General features: G+C 39.0%; 1 protein-coding gene across 7 annotated transcripts in view; it reads left to right on the top strand.

Annotated features, from left to right (window-relative positions):
• The window catches only part of NEO1 (neogenin 1), a 228124-nt gene that overhangs the window by 64235 nt on the left and 143445 nt on the right, over positions 1-20444 (top strand). For all 7 annotated transcript variants that reach the window (XM_040227389.1, XM_040227384.1, XM_040227383.1 and 4 more), the window contains exons 2-4: positions 3468-3785; positions 11120-11395; positions 15009-15162. In XM_040227389.1, coding sequence (XP_040083323.1) covers positions 3468-3785; positions 11120-11395; positions 15009-15162 — 748 coding nt within the window. The remainder of the gene's footprint in view (positions 1-3467; positions 3786-11119; positions 11396-15008; positions 15163-20444) is intronic.

The raw sequence follows: 20444 nt of genomic DNA, 5'->3' as shown, positions 1-20444 counted from the left end.
AGCAGTTTGGGGGAAAATAGTGTAGGCTTTTGGACTATGAATAGTTACTATTAATTGAGGACCTGTTACGTGCCAAGCAGAGCATCTCTGATAGCTCAGTTGGTAGAGAATCCTCCTGCGACACAGGAGACCCTGGTTCAATTCCTGAGTAAGGAAGATCTGCTGGAGAAGGGATAGGCTACCCACTCCAGTATTTTGGGGCTTCCCTTGTTGCTCAGCTGGTAAAGAATCCAGTAAAGAATCTGCCCGCAATGTGGGAGACCTGGGTTCAATCCCTGAGTTGGGAAGATTCCCTGGAGAAGGGAAAGACTACCCACTCCAGTATTGTGGTCTGGAGAATACCATGGACTGTATAGTCCATGGGGCTGCAAAGAATTGGACATAACTGAGCGACTTTCACTTCACTTCACTTACCTGCCAAGCAGTGAGGTGGATGCTTTTACACTCTTCACAGAAATCTACTTAAAAGGAAGCCATTATTTTATAGGGGAGAAAATTGTTTTGTAGGGGAATCAGTCCTGAATAATCATTGGAAGGACTGATGTTGAAGCTGCAATACTTTGGCTACCAGGCACGAAGAATTGACTTATTGGAAGAGACCCTGATGCTGGGAAGGATTGAAGGCAGGAGGAGAAGGGGACGACAAAGGAGATGGTTGGATGGCATCACCGACTCAATGGACATGAGTTTGAGTAGGCTGCAAGAGTTGATGATGGACAGGGAAGCCTGGTGTGCTGCAGTCCATGGGGTTGCAAAGAGCTGGACACAACTTAGCAACTGAACTGAGGGGAGAAGCAATTATTTTATAAGGGAGAAAGTTTTGAATACAGAAAGAAATTAACTAGCCCGTCAGAGCTAGGATTTGCAACCATGTCTACCTGACTGCATTTTCCCGAAGTTTTTTCCCACTTGGCTGTTTTTGCTGGGGGAGGGAGAAAGGAAGAAGGTTGAAGACTGCAGAAAAGGAAAGTGCTCTTACTATAATAAATTTTTATTGAATAAAGTCACATATTTTTCATTTTGAAGCGTGATTGGAAAGGTAGATGCTGTAAATTAGAACAATCAAATTGAATTTCTGTATTAGGATATTATGATCTTGAAAAATATAGCTTTGAAATTAGTGGACATTTGTTTTTTAAATGATATATCTGTACCGTAAAAGTTTTTCAAAACAATGTGTTTATCAGTTAAAATCATCCATGTAATATTAACCACTAGCCACTTATCTAATTTGAAATTCCCAAGAAAGGAGTTCTGCGTGCTTAACAGATTCAGTTTTTGGAGGAGTTAGCTGTACAGGGCCGAGAGGGGACATTGATTGCTGTATAGCGAAATGGGATAGAAAACATTTGTTAATGCTTGAGTGTTGCCTGTTCTTAATAGATAACATTAATGTATTTGGTTGAGCCCTTAGAGTGTTGAATTACTTGAACTGACTTTTAAATGTTTTAATTATGAATTGAGAACCAGAAAGAAGAGAACCTGAACTCTGGTGATAGTGAACTCTGAGAGCTCCTTCATCAGGAAGGGTAAAATATGGGATTAAGGACTGACTAGATGCAATAGGATGATCAAAAGTAATGTTAAAGAGTAAAAGAAATATGAAGTCCATCGACATTAGTCTCTTAGCTTAAAGAGATAATTTTCCTAGGGTGAGTAACACTGTACAGAGTACTTATATTTGTAGGTGTATAAAAATGTTTGTTTATCCTTCTGTTCCATATTCCTGCTACTATCAATAACTTTGAACCTCTTCAGGCAATAAGACAACTAGATATCTTTTTATTTCTGCCAGTATTCATATCCTATGTGGTTTTGTTTTTTTTTTTACTCTGGGTACAATACAATTTAAGAATAATTACTGGTCACATAATTAAAGTGTTCAGTGAGTGTTTTGATTTGTTGATATTTGTGGATAGAGGCATTTCAGCTGAAATGAGTTTCTTGTGGATATTTTCATTTCATAAGATGGAATTCCATCAAGAAGTGTGAAATATTCTATCAAAAAGTGAGGAATAGTCTATCAAGAAGTGAGAGCTATTCCATTAAGAAGTGAGAAATTTGCAGAGACTTGGGAGCATAGAAGAGATCAGATAGGATCATTAAACCTATTTCAGAATAATTTGTATGGTGACTCTGGTTATAGTAAACTAAAATTAAACGAACAAGTGGATAGGGACTCAGAACCCTGGTGAGAAGTATAGGACGGTTTTTATACAAAGTCAGCTGAGAAGTGGGTGTCTGATAACACTCCTACTGTGACAAAGAAAGAGTGGTTAGAGACAGTGGTGATGGATCTTTTGGAAAATAATCCTCTGTCCTCAACAAAGGATTAATCACCACCAACAACAGAAAATTTGTTATTAAAAGGATGACAAGGATGCGTAAGCAATTGTTCATATTTTTAAAAGTAAATAATACAGAAATCCATGAACTGAAAACCCTTCTCCCTATACGCTCTCCATCAGCAGCTCAATCCCACTACTCTCCCCAAAAGAAAACTCTGTTGACTGTTTAGTGTTTATTTTTCCAGACTTCTCCCTCTATATTTATATTTAAATATATGCACATGGACATATATAATCATGTGTACATATGTTTTAATATAAGTGGGATCATCCTGTACACATTTTAAAACTTGAATGTTTTTTATTTAGCAGATATATGCATTTTGAAAATCATTAAATCTCAGTATATGAACATACCCTAGACTTTTCATAGTGTACCCTTCTAGGCACACTGTGTATATGGAGATGAAAGTAGCTTTATTTCTGCTTAAAGAAACAATGAAACCACAAAAGTAGTAGCACAAAACAAAGCTAAATTTTTAAAAATAATCTTAGGACAAAGAAAACCTTTTAAAATATAACAGGCGTACTTTTAGGTAGTTAAAATGTATTAACTAAAAATCAAAGTAGAAAAAAGAACATTTATAAAACATGGTTATCTATGCCCAAAGATTGGTTTTAGTCAATAGGATGAATAATCCATTAGAAAAATGGACAGAGTATCTGTAGAGTGAATTTGTGAAAGAAATACAGCCAGTAAACATAGAAGAAATACCTTATTACCAAAGAATCATTTCAATTTTCTGCCTCTTTTACATTCTGTAGAAAATTTCACTTTTTTGAATACTAGAATTTTAAATATTTCTAGATCTCATTATAGGGTTTATAATAAAACTTCTACTAGATATTCATATCATCTAGCAAGGCTGGATTATTTCCTGTAGCAGGGTCTTTTTTTCCTAAATGGGTCAAGTTTTGATTTCCTAATAAAATATAGGATTTATTTATTAGATATGGATATGAATTTATTGTATATTCATAGTAAAATGACTGTATTTTTGTATCATACCTGAAGGAGAAGCCACTTAAAAATAATTTTTGGACATGTTATATTTTCTCACAGAAATAATAGAGAAAAGTTTTGTTTAACTTTGTTCTTTTTCTTTATTATTTTTATAGGATCCAGCATTCGGACATTCACTCCATTTTATTTTTTGGTGGAACCAGTGGATACACTCTCAGTTAGAGGCTCTTCTGTTATATTAAACTGTTCAGCATATTCTGAGCCTTCTCCAAAAATTGAGTGGAAAAAAGATGGAACTCTTTTAAACTTAGTGTCAGATGATCGACGCCAGCTTCTCCCAGATGGATCTTTGTTTATCAGCAGTGTGGTGCATTCCAAACACAATAAACCTGATGAAGGTTATTATCAGTGTGTAGCCACTGTTGAGAGTCTTGGAACTATTGTCAGCAGAACAGCCAAGCTCACAGTAGCAGGTAAGTTTCACTGAATAATTTATTTGTATTTTCGAGTTTTCATAAAGAGTAAATCTTGATAAAAGTGGTATTATCCTAGAGTTTCCATTAAATTGGTTACAGCAAATACACTCATTTAACAAGTATCAATTGAGCATATACTGTGTATAGGATTTGCTCATTCGGTAGGGAGAAAACTGGAGCACTTTTTTACTTTCTAATGGTTTCAGGGTGTTATCAGAAGTACTGAACCAGGTTTTTTAATCTTTTTAACCTGGAAATGACCAAAGTTGTGTAGGAAAGTGGAGCCACTTTGATTACGAACTTTTATCCTACCCAGCATAATCATTTAGCATGATTCTATAAAGCCTATAGTATAGCCAGAGACTTTGTTCTTTATGCCTTAACCAGGGAAATGATATTTAATTGGATTTTTTAAAATCTGTAGGATGTATATATGTGTGTATGTGTGTGTGTGTATATATATACACACATATATATAAACACATATATATATATAAAAACACGTATATATGTGTGTGTGTGTGTATATATATATATATATGATTCCCAGGTGGCTCAGTGGTAAAGAATCCTCCTGCTAATGCAGGAGTTGTAGGTTAGATCCCTGGGTCAGGAAGATCACCTGGAGTAGGAAATAGCAACCTACTGCAGTATTCTTGCCTATAAAATTCCATGGGCAGAAGACCCTGGTGGTCTACAGTCCTGTAGTCCATGGGGTCCCAGACAATTAGACACGACTAAACAGGCACGCTCAAGGCTATGGTTTTTCCAGTGGTCATGTATGGATGTGAGAGTTGGACTATAAAGAAAGCTGAGCACAGAAGAATTGATGCTTTTGAACTGTGGTGTTGGAAAAAACTCTTGAGAGTCCCTTGGACTGCAAGGAGATCCAACCAGTCCATCCTAAAGGAGATCGGTCCTGGGTGTTCATCAGAAGGACTGATGCTGAAGCTGAAACTCCAATACTTTGGCCACTTGATGCGGCCATTTGGAAAGACCCCAATGCTGGGAAAGATTGAGGGCAGGAGGAGAAGGGGGTGACAGAGGATGAGATGGTTGGATGGCATCACCAACACAATGGGCACGGGTTTGGGTGGACTCCGGGAGTTGGTGATGGACAAGGAGGCCTGGTGTACTGCGATTCATGGGGTCGCAAAGAGTCGGACGTGACTGAGCGACTGAACTGAAGCATGCATGCACGCATGCTTGTATGCCTATATATGTGTGTGAGTATGAATGAAGAGCAGAAAAGTTATAAAGAGAAAAAGGTCACTCCCTTTTAGAGCATTCCTATTTGAAGAATGTTGGAAAGTATAACACAATTAAAGATCAAGAAGAGTAAGCCATGTTTCCTAAAGAGTTGTAGTGGACAAACATTCAGATCATTGTTTCTACACTTGAGAATTAGATGAAATAAGTTCTTGTAAAGGGTCACATTATACAAAAATTGTTTTATCTTTAGCTTATATTCTCACCTTGGTGAAATGTGAACATGTGAGAAAAGAGTATGTCTGAGACAGTAGTTTCCTATCTTATTCCCATTCCAGAGTCATGGTCCCCCATCCCCTGCTCACTCCAGGTTGTATTAATATTTGCTCATTCACTCAGTGTATGGCGGCTCTTTTCTTCTTTGGAGCCAAATACTCAAAGTTGAATTTGAGTGTGATGTATAGCCACTATAATTATTTCACAATCACAGAGTGAGGATTGGGGCGGGGGGGAAGAATCAGGCCTCTTGACAATTTGCCTTTTCCTTTTTTTCTTCTTTCTTTTAAAAATCTTTTTTTGCCAGCCTCTCTCCACCTGTTGATAAATGAGTCAGCATTATGCCTGACTGCCTGTATAACTCACGTTCTTGAACTGGGCTTTTAACCTTGACTCATTCCTCTCAGCTGTCCCCCACGCCCAGTCACCAAGCCCACTGAACTCTGCTTCCTAATTTCTCTGTACTTGGTTCACAGGCTCCCTCCTGGGGCTACTCCTGGTCGTCCCTCAGCACAGCCTAGTAACCACCTGGCATCTTGTTTTTCCCCTTCTCTTACCCCATCTCCATCTGTGGTCAGAGGACTCTTTCTCACCCTTCAGTGACTCTAATGTAAACTGCATCAAGGTGATGGCTGAACTCTTTAACAGGCTTCTTGAGTCCTTTCATGAGCTGGCCTCCACTTCTCCAGCATCATCTCTTAGCACTCCGCCCTGCTTCTGTCCCTGCTCCCTACCACCTCACCACCCTCACCACGTTTAGGCTCTAGCAGATTCGCTTCCCTTTCCTCCTCTGCCTCTGGCCTTTGCTTATGGCTTCCTCACTGCCTATTAATCCTATCCTCTACCTTTTCTTCTCCTCCTTCTCGTCTGGTTCATGCCTCCTTTTAGCTTTCATATCCTTTAGGAAGCATTTTTTTAAAAAATTTTATCCCAATCCTGAACCCCCCTCCCACCTCCCTCCCCATACCATATCTCTGGGTCATCCCAGTGCACCAGCCCCAAGCATCCTGTATCCTGCATTGAACCTAGACTGGCATTTTTGACTTAATATTTAAGTAAACAGGTTATTTTAATACAAAACCAAAATTCTTTTGCTGCCAACAGGATTCTGTAGGAGAGTTTAATATGCTTTTGGTCTGGATATCAGGAGGAAATAATATCTAAGCTAAGCGATGACTAGAAGTTCTTTTTAATAGTTGCATAGTATCCCTTGTATTTGTATATATTGTGCTTTATCTAAACATTCCCTTTTTGTCGAATACTGTAACATAGTGAACAAACTTTTGTTAATCTTTATGTCTGTAGAATAGACTGTTAGAGTTTGTAATTCTACTAATAGCTGGATCATAGGGTATACTTTGTGTGTATATGTCATTTAAAAAGATAGCACTGAACTGTTTGGCAGTTTCTCAGAGTGTTAACTATAGAATTACCATATGACTGAACAGTTCTGCTCCTATGCATTAGGAGACATGAAAAGATATGTTCACATAGCAGTTTGTACATGAATGTTCATAGTAGCATTTTTTGTAATAGTCAGAAAGTGGAAACAGCTTACATGTCTATCAAGTGATGAATGGATAACTACAATGTAGTATATTCATACATGGAATATTATTCAGCAATAATGAAGAATGAAGTGCTGATATATATCCAGTTCAGTTCAGTTGCTCAGTCATGTCCAACTCTTTGCAACCCCATGAACCACAGCATGCCAGGCCTCCCTGTCTATCACCAACTCCCAGAGTTCACCCAAACCCATGTCCACTGAGTCAGTGATGTCATCTAACCATCTCATCCTCTGTTGTCCCCTTCTCCTGCCCTCAATCTTTCCCAGCATCAGAGTCTTTTCAAATGAGTCAGCTGTTCACATCAGGTGGCCAGATATTGGAGTTTCAGCTTTAACATCAGTCCTTTCAATGAACACCCAGGACTGATCTCCTTTAGGATGGACTGGTTGGATCTCTTTGCAGTCCAATGGACTCTCAAGAGTCTTCTCCAGCACCACAGTTCAAAAGCATCAATTCTTGCACAGCTTTCTTTATAGTCCAACTCTCACATCCATACATGACCACTGGGAAAACCATAGCCTTGACTAGATGGACCTTTGTTTACAAAGTAATGTCTCTGCTTTTTAATATGCTGTCCAGGTTGGTCCTAACTTTCCTTCCAAGGAGCAACCGTCTTTTAATTTCATGGCTGCAGTCACCATCTGCAGTGATTTTGGAGCCCCCCAAAATAAAGTCAGCCACTGTATATAGTAACATGAATAAACCTTAAAAGCAGTGTGATAAGTGAAATAAGTCACTCACAGAAGACCACATATCATATGACTTCATATATATGAAATGTCCAGAACAGGCAAATACATGGAACCAAACAAAAGGTAGATTGGTGGTTTTCTAGGACTGAAGATGGGAGGAATAAGGGCATGGAGTGGATGGGAAAGGGGTGAGTGTAAGAAATGGGAATGACTGCAAGTGAATACAAAGTTTCTTTGGGCGTGATGAAAGTGTTTTAAAATTAGATTATAGTGATAGTTGCAAAACTGGGCATATACTAAAAACAATTGAATTGTGTACTTTAAATGGTACCTTTTAATATATATAAATTGTAGCTCAATTAAACTTTTTTAAATGCTGCCAAAAAGGAAGAAAAAGACTGCTGCTGCATTGCCATTTCAAAAGATTATTGATTAGAGTTCTTTGTTTGCAAGCAATAGAAACTGACTCTGGCCAAGTCAAATAAAGAAGAGGAACTTTTGAAAACCTACTAAGTTGATAGCTCATAGAATTAAATGTGAGAGGTCATTTTCCCTGGGCTGTCTCATCTCTCCACACCAGAAATTTTTCTTTGACTGTCTGGGCAGTACTCTAGCTGTGGGTATTTTGTGCCCGAAGGTGGGATGACTGGGTAGTCTAAATACAGACACTGTTAATCCCATCGTGTCAACCTCATATCTCACTCCCACTCTCCTTCTGCAGTTCTCCAGAGGCAGTAGGACAAACTGGTCTCCCACTTGTGAGCACAGGAAGCCGCAGCATTTTCTGCCTCGATATGTCAGTTACGAGTTTCTCCATCTGCTTTCCCTATCCAGAAACTTTTTGAAATCTCTTGTCTGCCAACTCCACATATGTTGTTGTGGGTTTGTATTTTTAAAAATTACTCATTTTCATGAGAGCACAGGAGGGAGAATATTTTGACTTTTTAAAAATAGAACTGGTTCTTGGTTTTATTTCATTCCTTTTTCCTGTTTTATTAGTTTCTGTGTTTATCTTTGTTAATTATTCAGATTTTCTAATTTCTGAAAAGTAGATATTTGGCTAATTATATGTTTATTTTTTTACTCCAAAAGTCCTCTTGAAATAAAAAGATAAAAAATTGTAGCAGGGTTAGACACTTTTAAGAGTATTATATCCATATGGAGTAATTGACCATCATAGAACTGGAAAAACTGAAATTATGTTTCTCATAATTTAATTTGTTAGCCTTTAAAGAAACATTTTGTTGCAGCCTGAGCATTTTAAAGTCACTTAATTTTTTTTTTAGTTTTTATACAATTTTTTTTTCCCCTTGGCAAAAACAAGTTTATTGAAGAAAGAATGGAAAGAACACCTTAAGGGAAGAGGTGGACCAAGCCAAGAGAGGCTCTGGTCTCATTTTTATATAATTTTTATAGGTTACTTTCCCTGATAGCTCAGCTGGTAAAGAACCCACCTGCAATGCAGGAGACCCCGGTTCAATTCCTGTGTCAGGAAGAGGGATAGGCTACCTACTCCGGTATTCTTGGGCTCCCCTTGTGGCTCAGCTGTTAAAGAGTCCACCTGCAATGCTGGAGACCTGGGTTCGATCCCTGGGTTGAGAAGATCCCCTGGAGAAGGGAAAGGCTACCCACTCTGGTATTCTGGCCTGGAGAATGCTATGGACTGTATAGTCCATGGAGTTGCAAAGAGTCAGACACAACTGAGTGACCTGGACTTTCACTTTCATTTACAGTTATTATAAAAATTATTGTCTATATTCCTGTGTTGTGCAGTACATCCTTGAGCCTGTCTTACAGTCAGTAGTTTGTACCTCCCCCTCCCTTGTATCACATCCCATACTTGCCTCCTATAACCACTAATTTGTTCTCTATATCTGTTCCTAACCATTACATTCTGTGGCATCTACAGAGTATTTATGACTATTTTTTTGGTTAATATTTTATTTTGAAATAATTACTAATTTGTGGAATTGTTGCAAGAATGAAACCAAGAAATCTCATATATTCTTCACTCTTATTACCCGATTGTTAACATTTTACCACATTTGCCTTATCATCTAATATGTGCTGCTGCTGCTAAGTCACTTCAGTTGTGTCCGACTCTGTGCAACCCCATAGACAGCAGCCCACCAGGCTCTCCCGTCCCTGGGATTCTCCAGGCAAGAACACTGGAGTGGGTTGCCATCTCCTTCTCCAGTGCATGAAAGTGAAAAGTGAAAGTGAAGTCTCTCAGTCGTGTTTGACTCTTAGCAACCCCATGGACTGCAGCCCACCATGCTCCTCCGCCCATGGGATTTTCCAGGCAAGAGTACTGGAGTGGGGTGCCATTGCCTTCTCCTCTAATTTGTGCATACCCACATAATTTTTTTCTGACTTGTTCAGGGTGATTTGCAAATGTTACCAACCTGAATTCTTTTGTTTATATTTCCTAAAAACAAGAACCTTAGTAAACATCCATCAATATTAGGATAATAATCTTAATAAAAAATACTATCATTTAATTGATAGGTACAATTCAGATTTCACTGGTTATCTCAATAATGTTCTTAATAGCAGAAAAAACAAAAGTGAAAACTCTGCCCCATCATCCCTCTTCCTTTCTAGTCCTGGATTGCAAGTGTAGTCCTTAGTCATTCTCTCTTTAGATTTTTACCATCTCAAGCCATTATTCAGTTCATCCTTGTCTTACTTTGGATTTTCTAGTTTTCCTCCATGAATGGATTAAGGTTTTGTGTTTTGGGGAGGAATGTCACAGAAGTGATGCTGTATTTTTAGTGCATCATATCAGAAAGCATGTGGTGTTTTGTTTCATTACTGGTAGTGTTAACTTTTATTACTTGGTTAAGATTGTACTATGTCTCTCTGCTCTAAAGTTAATAAATATTTTGTACTTTTAAGTATTTGGAGAAGATATAATTTGTTTTTTTTTTTAGAAGATATAATTTGATACTGTATAAACATCCCTAGTCCTCATCCAACTTTCACTTACTAGTTTTAGCATCCATTCTTCATTCTTTGCTGCATTAATTATCATTATCCCAGAGTTAGCCAGAGGGAACTCCTTTTGATCTGACTTCTGTGTCCTTTGGCTATGTCCATTTTAGTGTTTGGGTACTTCCTTACTTTCTGTCACAAGATGTTCCAGACTCATATTTCCTAGAATAGTCCTGGAATCAGCCATTTATCCAAGAAGCATTAGTTCCTTGAGGTAGAGAATAGTATTTTAGAAATCATGATCAGGTCACCATATGTATTCATTGTTACTGGAGTAAGATTGATTCTAGGCTCTTTCTGGATAGAGCTAGGATGTGTGTGTGTGTACATATTTGTAATAACTATAGGTGAAATGTGTGTATATATTTGTACCTTGTTGCTTCAACTATGAGGAATCTGACTCCAGTTATTCCTAGTACATCATTTACTTGATCTGTATCCGTGTATGTAGCCAATTTCCTGACCTACGGACCTTCTTTTTAAACCTGGTGCCACTATACTTGTGGCCAAACAGGCTAACTTGCTCCTAGTTCCATGACTAAAGTAATATTTAACTACATTTTTTTTTTTCTTTTTCTTTATTGTCTAGGTCTTCCAAGATTTGCCAGCCAACCAGAGCCTTCTTCAGTTTACGCTGGGAACAGTGCAGTTCTGAATTGTGAAGTTAATGCAGATTTGGTCCCATTTGTGAGGTGGGAACAGAACAAACAGCCTCTTCTTCTGGATGACAGAGTAATCAAACTTCCAAGCGGAATGCTAGTTATCAGCAACACAACTGAAAGAGATGGGGGACTCTATCGATGCATGGTTGAAAGTGGTGGGCCACCAAAATATAGTGAGGAAGCTGAATTAAAAGTTCTTCCAGGTATTAATTCATTATCAGGATTGATGGTTTTATATTTGTTAATGGGTAAAAATTGTCCTGTTAGAATTTTTTTAAGGAAACACAGTTACAGATGTGGTATGACATATTAATGCCAGCGTAAAGAATTTCAGTTTCTTGCAGGGAGAGAGAAGAAAACATACCAGAAAGATCGTCTCTAGTGAATAGATTGGTCAGTAAATATTTACGAAGCAGTAAAGTACAGTCAGTATCTATGGCATTCTTCTTGGTAAACAAACATTAGTTCTGTGTCTTTTGTCAAACCTCTGTCTTTTTCTTTCTGTCTTTTGTCAAACCTCTGTCTTTGTCAAACCTCTTGTCTACCTTTTTCTTTTCTGTCTCCTCCAGTAATATACTTTTTACAGTTCTCATACCTCCTTGTGAAGTTAAGTCTTTTTAGTTATAAGAATCACAGACTTGCTAAGGCTAGTTCATACAAGGGATGGGCAGAATAGTAACTGTTAACATAGCAGCTCTAGAGATACTGGTGAGTCAGAGGTCTTCCTAATGCTCCCTCATTTTATGTCAGCTTAGCTCGTCTCTCGGTCTTTCCTTCTTTTTCTGGGTTCTCATCCTTGCTGCCCTTACTGGCTTTCCTCATAATCTGTTTTGTGTGTCTTTTCTCAAATGTGTAACTTCTGCTTTCTCATGAGGTCCTCTCACTTGTGGCTCATCATCGTCCCTGTAACTTCTTGGTGTTTCATGACCTTTTACCTTCTGTTCTAACTGCTGTATTTCATATTTCTTATATTTCAAATCTAGTTTATGAATATAATTGGACCATTCCTACCTTGTTTGGACAGTTTATATATATAATGATTGTATACACTTTTTTTTAGCCCATGGATTGGCTTGCAAAGGGAGGCCAACATTATGAGCAACCACTCTTGAGAGTATTCCCGATAGCCCTTGAACCGATTTTTTTTTTAAATGCAGTTTCTTTCTTTGTCATCGTCATTCTTGCCCTTATTGTTCCTCAGTGTATTTTAAGCTCAGAACCCACAGTTCTCTTTTAAGATGCTTATTAGATCATGTCACATGTTTGCTCAAAGCCTCCTAATAGGTTCCCATCTCAGAGTAAATGTTAAAAGCCCTTGGACTGTAAGGTTTTGTATAATCCTAATGCCACTTCCCTCCCCATCTCTCTTCTTACATCTCATACCCATCTCTCCCTCACTGTGTGACTGTTGCCACCTGATGTTTTTAGACATCTGCAAACATGCTCTTGCTGTAGGGTCTTTCTACTTAGCATTTTCTCTGCCAGGGTCCTCTTCCTTCAGATAGCTCTGCTTGACTCACTGTCTTACCTCTCTGCTCAGGTATCATTTATCAGTGAAGCCTTCCTTGACCACTGTTTCAGACAACAGTCTTCCGTTTCTGCCCCAGTGCTTTCTCCCCCTGCATTTTACTTGAGAATATATCACCATCTGACACACTGTATCTTTTATTTGTTGTCTCTCTCCCCTTATTAGTATGTAAGCTCAACTAGGGCAGGGAATTTTGTCTGTTGCCGAGAATGGTAATTGGTACACAGAAGCCAATAAATATACAGATTTGTTTGTTTAGATAGAAATTTGAAAGTGAAGTCGCTCAGTCGTGTCCGACTCTTTGCGACCCTATGGACTGTATGTAGCCTGCCAGGCTCCTCCGTCCATGGGATTTTCTAGGCAAGAGTACTGGAGTGCGTTGCCATTTTCTTCTCTAGAGGATCTTCCTGACCCAGGGATCGAATCCTGGTCTCCCGCATTAAAAGCAGATGCTTTACTGTCTGAGCCACCAGGGAAGTTCAAGGTAGGAAAAGAAAGAACTATTGCTCTATAGCAGTGTCTTCCAACCTATTTTCTGACTTGCTTTTATATAGAAGAGGTCTTATTTCATGGCAGACAGAGGTGATATTTTTCCTCTGAATCTGTATCAATCACAAATCCTCCAGACCAGGTTGAGGTAAATAAGATTCTTGGTGTCAAAAGATGAACCACCATGAAATATCTGAAACAAAAAATACAGATTGTTTTGTTTACCTAAGGGAGAGCTGTGTTTGTAAAGCATAGTCATCTTGAATAATGCAGACTGCTAATATCCTATGAAATTTTTTGAAAGACATTGTTTTTGGTTAGGAGACTGGGTCAGGAAGATCCTGTGGAGAAGGAAATGGCAACCAACTCCAGTATTCTTGCCTGGAGGATCCCACAGGCAGAGGAGGCCTGGCAGGCTACAGTCTGTGGGGCCACAAGAGTCAGACATGACTTAGCGACTAAACCAACAGTCTCCTATAAAATTTTTTGAAAGACATTGTTCTTACTGTGTTGGTTAGGAGACTGGGATGGGTTGATGTCAGTAACAGAAACATGTTTTATCATTGGTTACAGAGATGAGAACAATGTCAGCCTTAGAAGCAAGGGATTCCACCACTGAATGGCTAATAACTTTTAGAGGCATTGGATAAACTCATTGGTTGGCTTTCAAAGCATGTTCACTGAAGAGAGTTGTGCTGAACTATTATACAGTGTGTTACCATGACTACAGAACTGTCATCGATGAGTTACACAAGTTTAAAGCCAGCTCTGGTGGTTGTCACAATGGTTACAGAATATGTTTTCCTAAGAGTTTGGAGCAAAGAATCTCATCTCTGCCTGAGAACAGTCTTTTTTCTCAAAACTTAACAGTAGAAAGATGGTACTGATGAACCTGTTTTCAGGGCAGCAATGGAGATGCAGACATAGAGAACAGACTCCCGGACACAGTAGGGGAAGGAGAGAGTGGGATGAATTCAGACAGTAGCATGGAAACATATACATTACCATATGTAAAACAGATAGCCAGTGGGAAATTGCTGTCTGATGCTGGGAGCTTAGGCTGGTGCTCTATAATACCTAGAAGGGTGGGAGTTGGGAGGAAGATTCAAGAGGCTGGGGACATGTTGTATACCTATGGCTTATTCATGTTAATGTGTGGCAAACACCAACACAATATTGTGAAACCATTATCTTCCAATTAAAAAAAACAAACTAGAAATATCACCCCCATCTAATAGATAACTCTATCTTCTACCCCAGGAGTATGATCTTTTCATATGCCTCTAAGAGGGGGACTCTGTAAAGTGTGAACACACATATAGTGGTAGCTTGATAGTTGCACCATTGTAAAAATTAAAGGAGTGACTGTCTCAATAAGCAAGTTAAATAGATGAAGCTCAAAGATTTTTAGAAGTAGCACACAGGTATAGGGAAGGAAAAGAAAGGAAACCTGTTATGATATCTCTGTGAGTGATGAGGATGCTAAGGTCCTGAGCTTGCTCAGTCTTTTTCCTATTTGTACCAATTATGAAGCATTTTCCTTATGTTATCTTTTAAAATGAAGGGAGGTCAAGTCAGATCTCACTTAGGTGACCAGTAAGGACACTGAAAGCAAGAGCTATAACTTAAACATGTTTAAGCCTCCCAGAGAGCCTCAGACAAAGTTTTCTACATGGGAATTATTATGAAATGCTTGCTAATTTAAATGGAATTTTCCTGTCATTTTTGCTTAAACTCTTTCGTTGTATAAAGCCACACAGACTCTTAACCATTTTCTTTTGTTTTAATTTTTTTCTCAGATCCTGGTGCCACATCAAGCTTGGTGTTTTTGAAACAGCCTTCTTCCTTAGTCAGAGTCATTGGTCAGAGTGCAGTGTTGCCCTGTGTTGCTTCAGGACTTCCTACTCCAGCCATTAGATGGATGAAAAATGAGGAGATAGTTGACACAGAAAGGTAACAGTGTCTGCCTAAAAGCCTTTTTCAGCCTTGGCTTGTGACTTCGTCTAATCTTATTTGAGACTACTGATTAATTTTAAAAAGGTTATCTCTTTTATTTTTATTTAAACACATCATGATGCTTATTTATCATTCTTGAAATATGTTTATATGCCATATATGATTAGGATGTTTAAAGAATGCTTTTAAGATATTAAGGGATAATTTTTCCATTGGTTCTTCTTAGCTTAAGGCCCTAGGATTTCCTTCCTTAAATTGTTCCAAGAGTTTCTAATGCTAACTACCTGAGATGTCTAACTTACTCTCATATACATTTTGTCGATGATAGTTTTTTCCTTTACACAGTAAAAGAAAATGTATTCCTCATTTTTTTGTTTTTGACTTTTAAAATCGTACCAGCTTCCTTCTATGACCTCAAATTTTTCATCTTACGCATAAGCCTTTTCTGTTGATATCAACCTCCCTATTTTCCCTCCCAAACACTGTCATTACTTCCTTTTGTTGCTGCTGTTCAGTTGCTAAGTCATGTCCGACTCTGCAACCCCATGAACTGCAGCATGCCAGGTTCCCCTGTTCTTCACTATCTCCTGGAGTTTGCTTAGATTGTTGTCCATTGAGTTGGTGATGCTATCTAGCCCTCTCATCCTCTCCTGCCCCCGTCTCCTTTTCTCTTCAATCTTTCCCAGCATCAGGGTTTTTTTTTTCCAGTAAGTCGGCTCTTCACATCATGTGGCCAGAATATTAGAGCTTCATCATCAGTCCTTCCAGAGAACATTCAGGGTTGATTTCCTTTAGCATTGAGTGTTTTGATCTCCTTGCTGTCCAAGAAACTCTCAAGAAGCTTCTTCAGCACCACAATTCAAAAGCATCAATTCTTCAACTCTCTGCCTTCTTTATGGTCCAGCTCTCACATTCGTACATGACTACTAGAAAAACCATAACTTTTGACTGTACGGACCTTCATCAGCAAAGTGATGTCTCTGCTTTTTAATATGCTATCTAGGGTTGTCATAGATAAATGTCTTCCAGGAAGCAAGTGTCTTCTAATTTCATGGCTACAGTCACCATCAGCAGTGATTTTGGAGCCCAAGGAAATAAAATCTGCCACTACTTCTACTTTACCCCCTTCTGTTTGCCATGAAGTAATGAGACCTGATGCCATGATCTTAGTTTTCTGAATGTTGAGTTTCAGGCCAGCTTTTTCACTCTCCTCTCTCACCTTTTTCAAGATGCTCTTTAGTTCCTCTTCACTTTCTCCCATTAGGTGGTATCATCTGCATATCTGAGGTTGTTGATATTTCTCCTGGCAGTCTTGATGCCAGCTTGTGATTCATCCAGCCTCACCATTTTGCATGATGTACTCGGCAGAGAAGTTGCATAAGGAGGTTGACAATATGCAACCTTAACATACTCTTTTCTCAATTTTCAGCCAGTTCATTGTTCCATGTCCAGTTCTAACTATTGCTTCTTGACCTGCATACAGGTTTCTCTGAAGACAGGTATGGCGATATTCCCGTCTCTTTAAGAATTTTCCACAGTTTCTTGTGGTCCACACATTCAAAGGCTTTAGCATAGTCAGTGAAGCAGAAGTAGATGTTTTTCTGGAATTCCCTTGCTTTCTCTATGATCCAACAAATGTTGGCAATTTGATCTCTGGTTCCTCTGCCTTTTCTAAATCCAGGTTGTATATCTGGAAGTTCTCAGTTCATATATTGCTGAAGCCTAGATCGAAGGATTTAGAGCATAACCTTGCTAGGATGTGAAATAAGCACAATTGTATGGTAGTTTGAACATTCTTTGGCATTGCGTTTCTTTGGGATTGGAGTGAAAAAATCCCAAAGTCCTGTAGCCACTGCTGAGTGTTCCAAATTTGCTGATCTGTTGAGTGCAGTACTTTAGATTTTAGATAGCTCAGCTGGAATTCCATCACTTCCACTAACTGTGTTCATACTAATGCTTCCTAAGGCCGACTTGACTTCACATTCCAGGATGTCTGGCTCCAGGTGAGTGGCCACACCATCATGTTTATTCAAGTCGTTAAGATCTTTTTTGTACAGTTCTTCTGTGTATTCTTGCCATTTCTTCTTAACCTCTTCTGCTTTTGTTAGATCCTTACCATTTCTGTCCTTTACTGTGCATATTGTTGCATGAAATAGTCCCTTGATATCTCCACTTTTCTTGCAGAGATCTCTAGTCTTTCTCATTCTGTTGTTTTCCTCTATTTCTGTGCATAGTTCATTGAAGAAGGCCTTATCTATACTTACTATTCTTTGGAACTCTGCATGCAGTTGGATACATCTTTTCTTTTTTCCTTGCCTTTCACTTCTTTTCTTTTCTCAGCTATTTGTAAAATCTCCTCAGACAGCCACTTTGCCTTCTTGCATTTTTTCCCCCTTTGGGATAGTTTTGGTCACTGCCTCCTGTACAGTGTTATGACCTTCCATCCATAGTTCTTCTAGCACTCTGTCTACTGGATCTAATCCCTTGAATCTATTCTTCACCTCTGCTGTATAATCATAAGAGAGTTGATTTAGGTCATACCTGAATGGCCTAGTGTTTTTCCCAAGCTTCTTCAATTTAAGTCTGAATTTTGCAATAAGGAGCTCATGAGTTGAGCCACAGTCAGTCCGGTCTTGTGTTTGCTGGCTGTATAGAGCTTCTCCATCTTCGGCTGCAAAGAATATAATCAATCTGAATTTCAGTACTGACTATCTGGTGATGTCCATGTGTAGAGTCATCTGTTGTGTTGTTGGATGAGGATGTTTGCCATGACCAGTGTGTTCTCTTCATTTTGTACTCCAAGACCAAACATGCCTATTACTCTCTGTATCTCTTGACTTCCTACTGGTGCATTCCAATCCCCTGTGATGAAAAGGACATCTGTATTGGTGTTAGTTCTAGAAGGTCTTAGATCTAGTAGATCTTCACAGAACTGGTCAATTTCAGCTTCCTCAGCATTAGTGGTTGGGGCATAGGCTTTGATTACTGTGATGTTGAATGATTTCTGTTGGAAATGAGCTGAGATCATTCTATCATTTTTGAGATTTCAGGCAAGTCCCAGGTGGTGCTAGTGGTAAAGAAACCATCTGCCAGTGCAGGAGACATAAGAGACACAGGTTCTATCCCTGAGTCAGGAAGATCCCTTGGAGAAGGAAACGGCAAACCACTCTAGTATTCTTGCCTGGAGAATCCCATGGACAAAGGGGCCTGGTGAATTATGGTTCATAGTGTCACAAAGAGTTGGACACAACTGAAGTGAATTCCCATGCACACACTGCATTTTGGACTATTTTGTTGGCTGTGAGAGCCACTCTATTTCTTCTAAGGAACTCTTGCCCAGAGTAGAAGATATAATAGTCTTCTGAATTAAGTTTACGCATTCCTGTCCATGTTAGTTCACAGATTTCTAAGATTTGATTTTCACTCTTAACATGTCTTCCTTGACCATGTCCAGTTTGCCTAGGTTTATGGACCTAACGTTCCAAATTCCTATGTAATATTGTTCCTTACAGCATCGTACTTTACTTTCACCACCAAACACATCCTCAACTGAGTGTCGTTCCCCTTTGGCCCAGCTGCTTCATCCTTTCTGGAGCTATTAGTAATTGCCCTTGGCTCTTCCCCAGTAGCATACTGGAGGCCTTCTGACCTCGGGGCTTGTCTTCTGGTGTCATGTCATATTGCCTTTTCGTACTGTTCATGGGGTTCCTTGTCATTCTGTTCATGGGCTTCTTGTGGCTGGAATACTGGAGTGGTTTGTTATTCCCTCCTCCAGTGGACCGTGTTTTGTCAGAACTCTTCAATGTGACCCGTCCTTCTTGTGTGGCCCTGCATGGCATGGCCATAGCTTCACCGAGTTATGCAAGCCCCTTCACCCCAACAAGGCTGGGATCCGTGAAGGGCCATTTACTTCCTTAGGGAATGGATTTTTTTCTCAGTTGTATTCTGGTAAGAGAACTGGGTGGTGGTGATGGAGGTGGTGGTGGTTCTGTATGATTTATTTCCATAACAAAGTCATCTTGTGCATTGTAGAATGTACAGTAACAGCCCTGGCCTCTGCCCACGAGATGTAGTAGTGCTCCGAAGTTGTGACAACCCAGAATCTTTCTAGACATTGCCAGATGTCTCTCAGGAGACAAAATGATGCCCAGTTGAGGACCATTTTCCCAGAGCAGTGCTGTCCAGTGGGAACATGATGAAAGCCACATGTATAATTAAAACTTTTCTGGAGCGCATGGCACTGCTAAATACAATAATTTATGCAGTGTACTGGTTAAAGTGAAATTTAGTTCTGCCAAAACAATGACGTTTGTGTTTAGTCCTGCTTCAGATCCTACGTTTACATCTCCTCAGTCACTCTAGCCACATGTCAAATGTCAGTAGCCACATGTGGCTGGTGGCTGTTTGGATAGAGCAAGTGTAGAGCTTCCCAGTTGGCTAATTCAGCGTAAGCAGGTAATCTTAACTTGTGTAGTTCAGTAAACAAGATACGGAGAGGAATGTCTGTCTAGTCAGCTTGGTGATCAGTGTTGACTGGTCAGTGGGGATGCTAGGATGCGATCAGATTGTTGCTCACATGTCTGTCAGCCAGACTGATGGTACCATCTTCAGTGTCACCTGATTTCTTACTCAACACCTGTCCAGTCACCGACTTCTGCCTGCACTTGCCTCCCTTTCCCCCTACTCTGTTTTCCAGCTAAATATTATTCAAAGAGTGCCTAAGACTTTAAGGGAATTTTTTTAAACCTACGCTAACTGAAAACTTAAGGAACCTTAAGATAGAGTATATAAATTTTAAGCTCTTAGAGTAGGAATTTTGATTGGCTACATGTTAGAACAAAGTATCAGGAATAGGAGAGCTGAGATAGGTTATTTTAAAGCTTTTATATTTTATCTTGGTAGAAGTACATTCTGAAGACAAATAATAAGAATTTGATTTCTTATATAAGAAATAAAAGTGAGAATTTCCATGATTCTCATTTGTTTATTCAATAATTATTCAACAAATATTTATTAAATGCTCTTCGTGTTAGGCCCTATTCTAGGTACAGGAAATAGAGTAGTGAACCAAATAGATTTTTTGCTCTTAGGGAATTCATATTCTAGTGGATAAGAGTCAGGCAATAATCATATGAACATAAAATTTCAGTTTATAATAAGTGCTGTGAAGAAAATTAAGACAAATTTAGTAATTTCCTAGTTAACATTACTTTGAATTTTAAGGATAAAGAGAAGATTGAGTAGACTCTCCCATCTTGAGTTCTGTAGGCTTCTCAACA

The sequence above is a fragment of the Oryx dammah genome, unplaced genomic scaffold, assembly GCF_014754425.2.
Source record: "Oryx dammah isolate SB20612 unplaced genomic scaffold, SCBI_Odam_1.1 HiC_scaffold_26, whole genome shotgun sequence".
NCBI classification, from domain to species: Eukaryota; Metazoa; Chordata; class Mammalia; order Artiodactyla; family Bovidae; genus Oryx; species Oryx dammah.
Note: the sequence above shows the minus strand (reverse complement) of the source record. Positions and strands in the feature narration are given on the sequence as shown.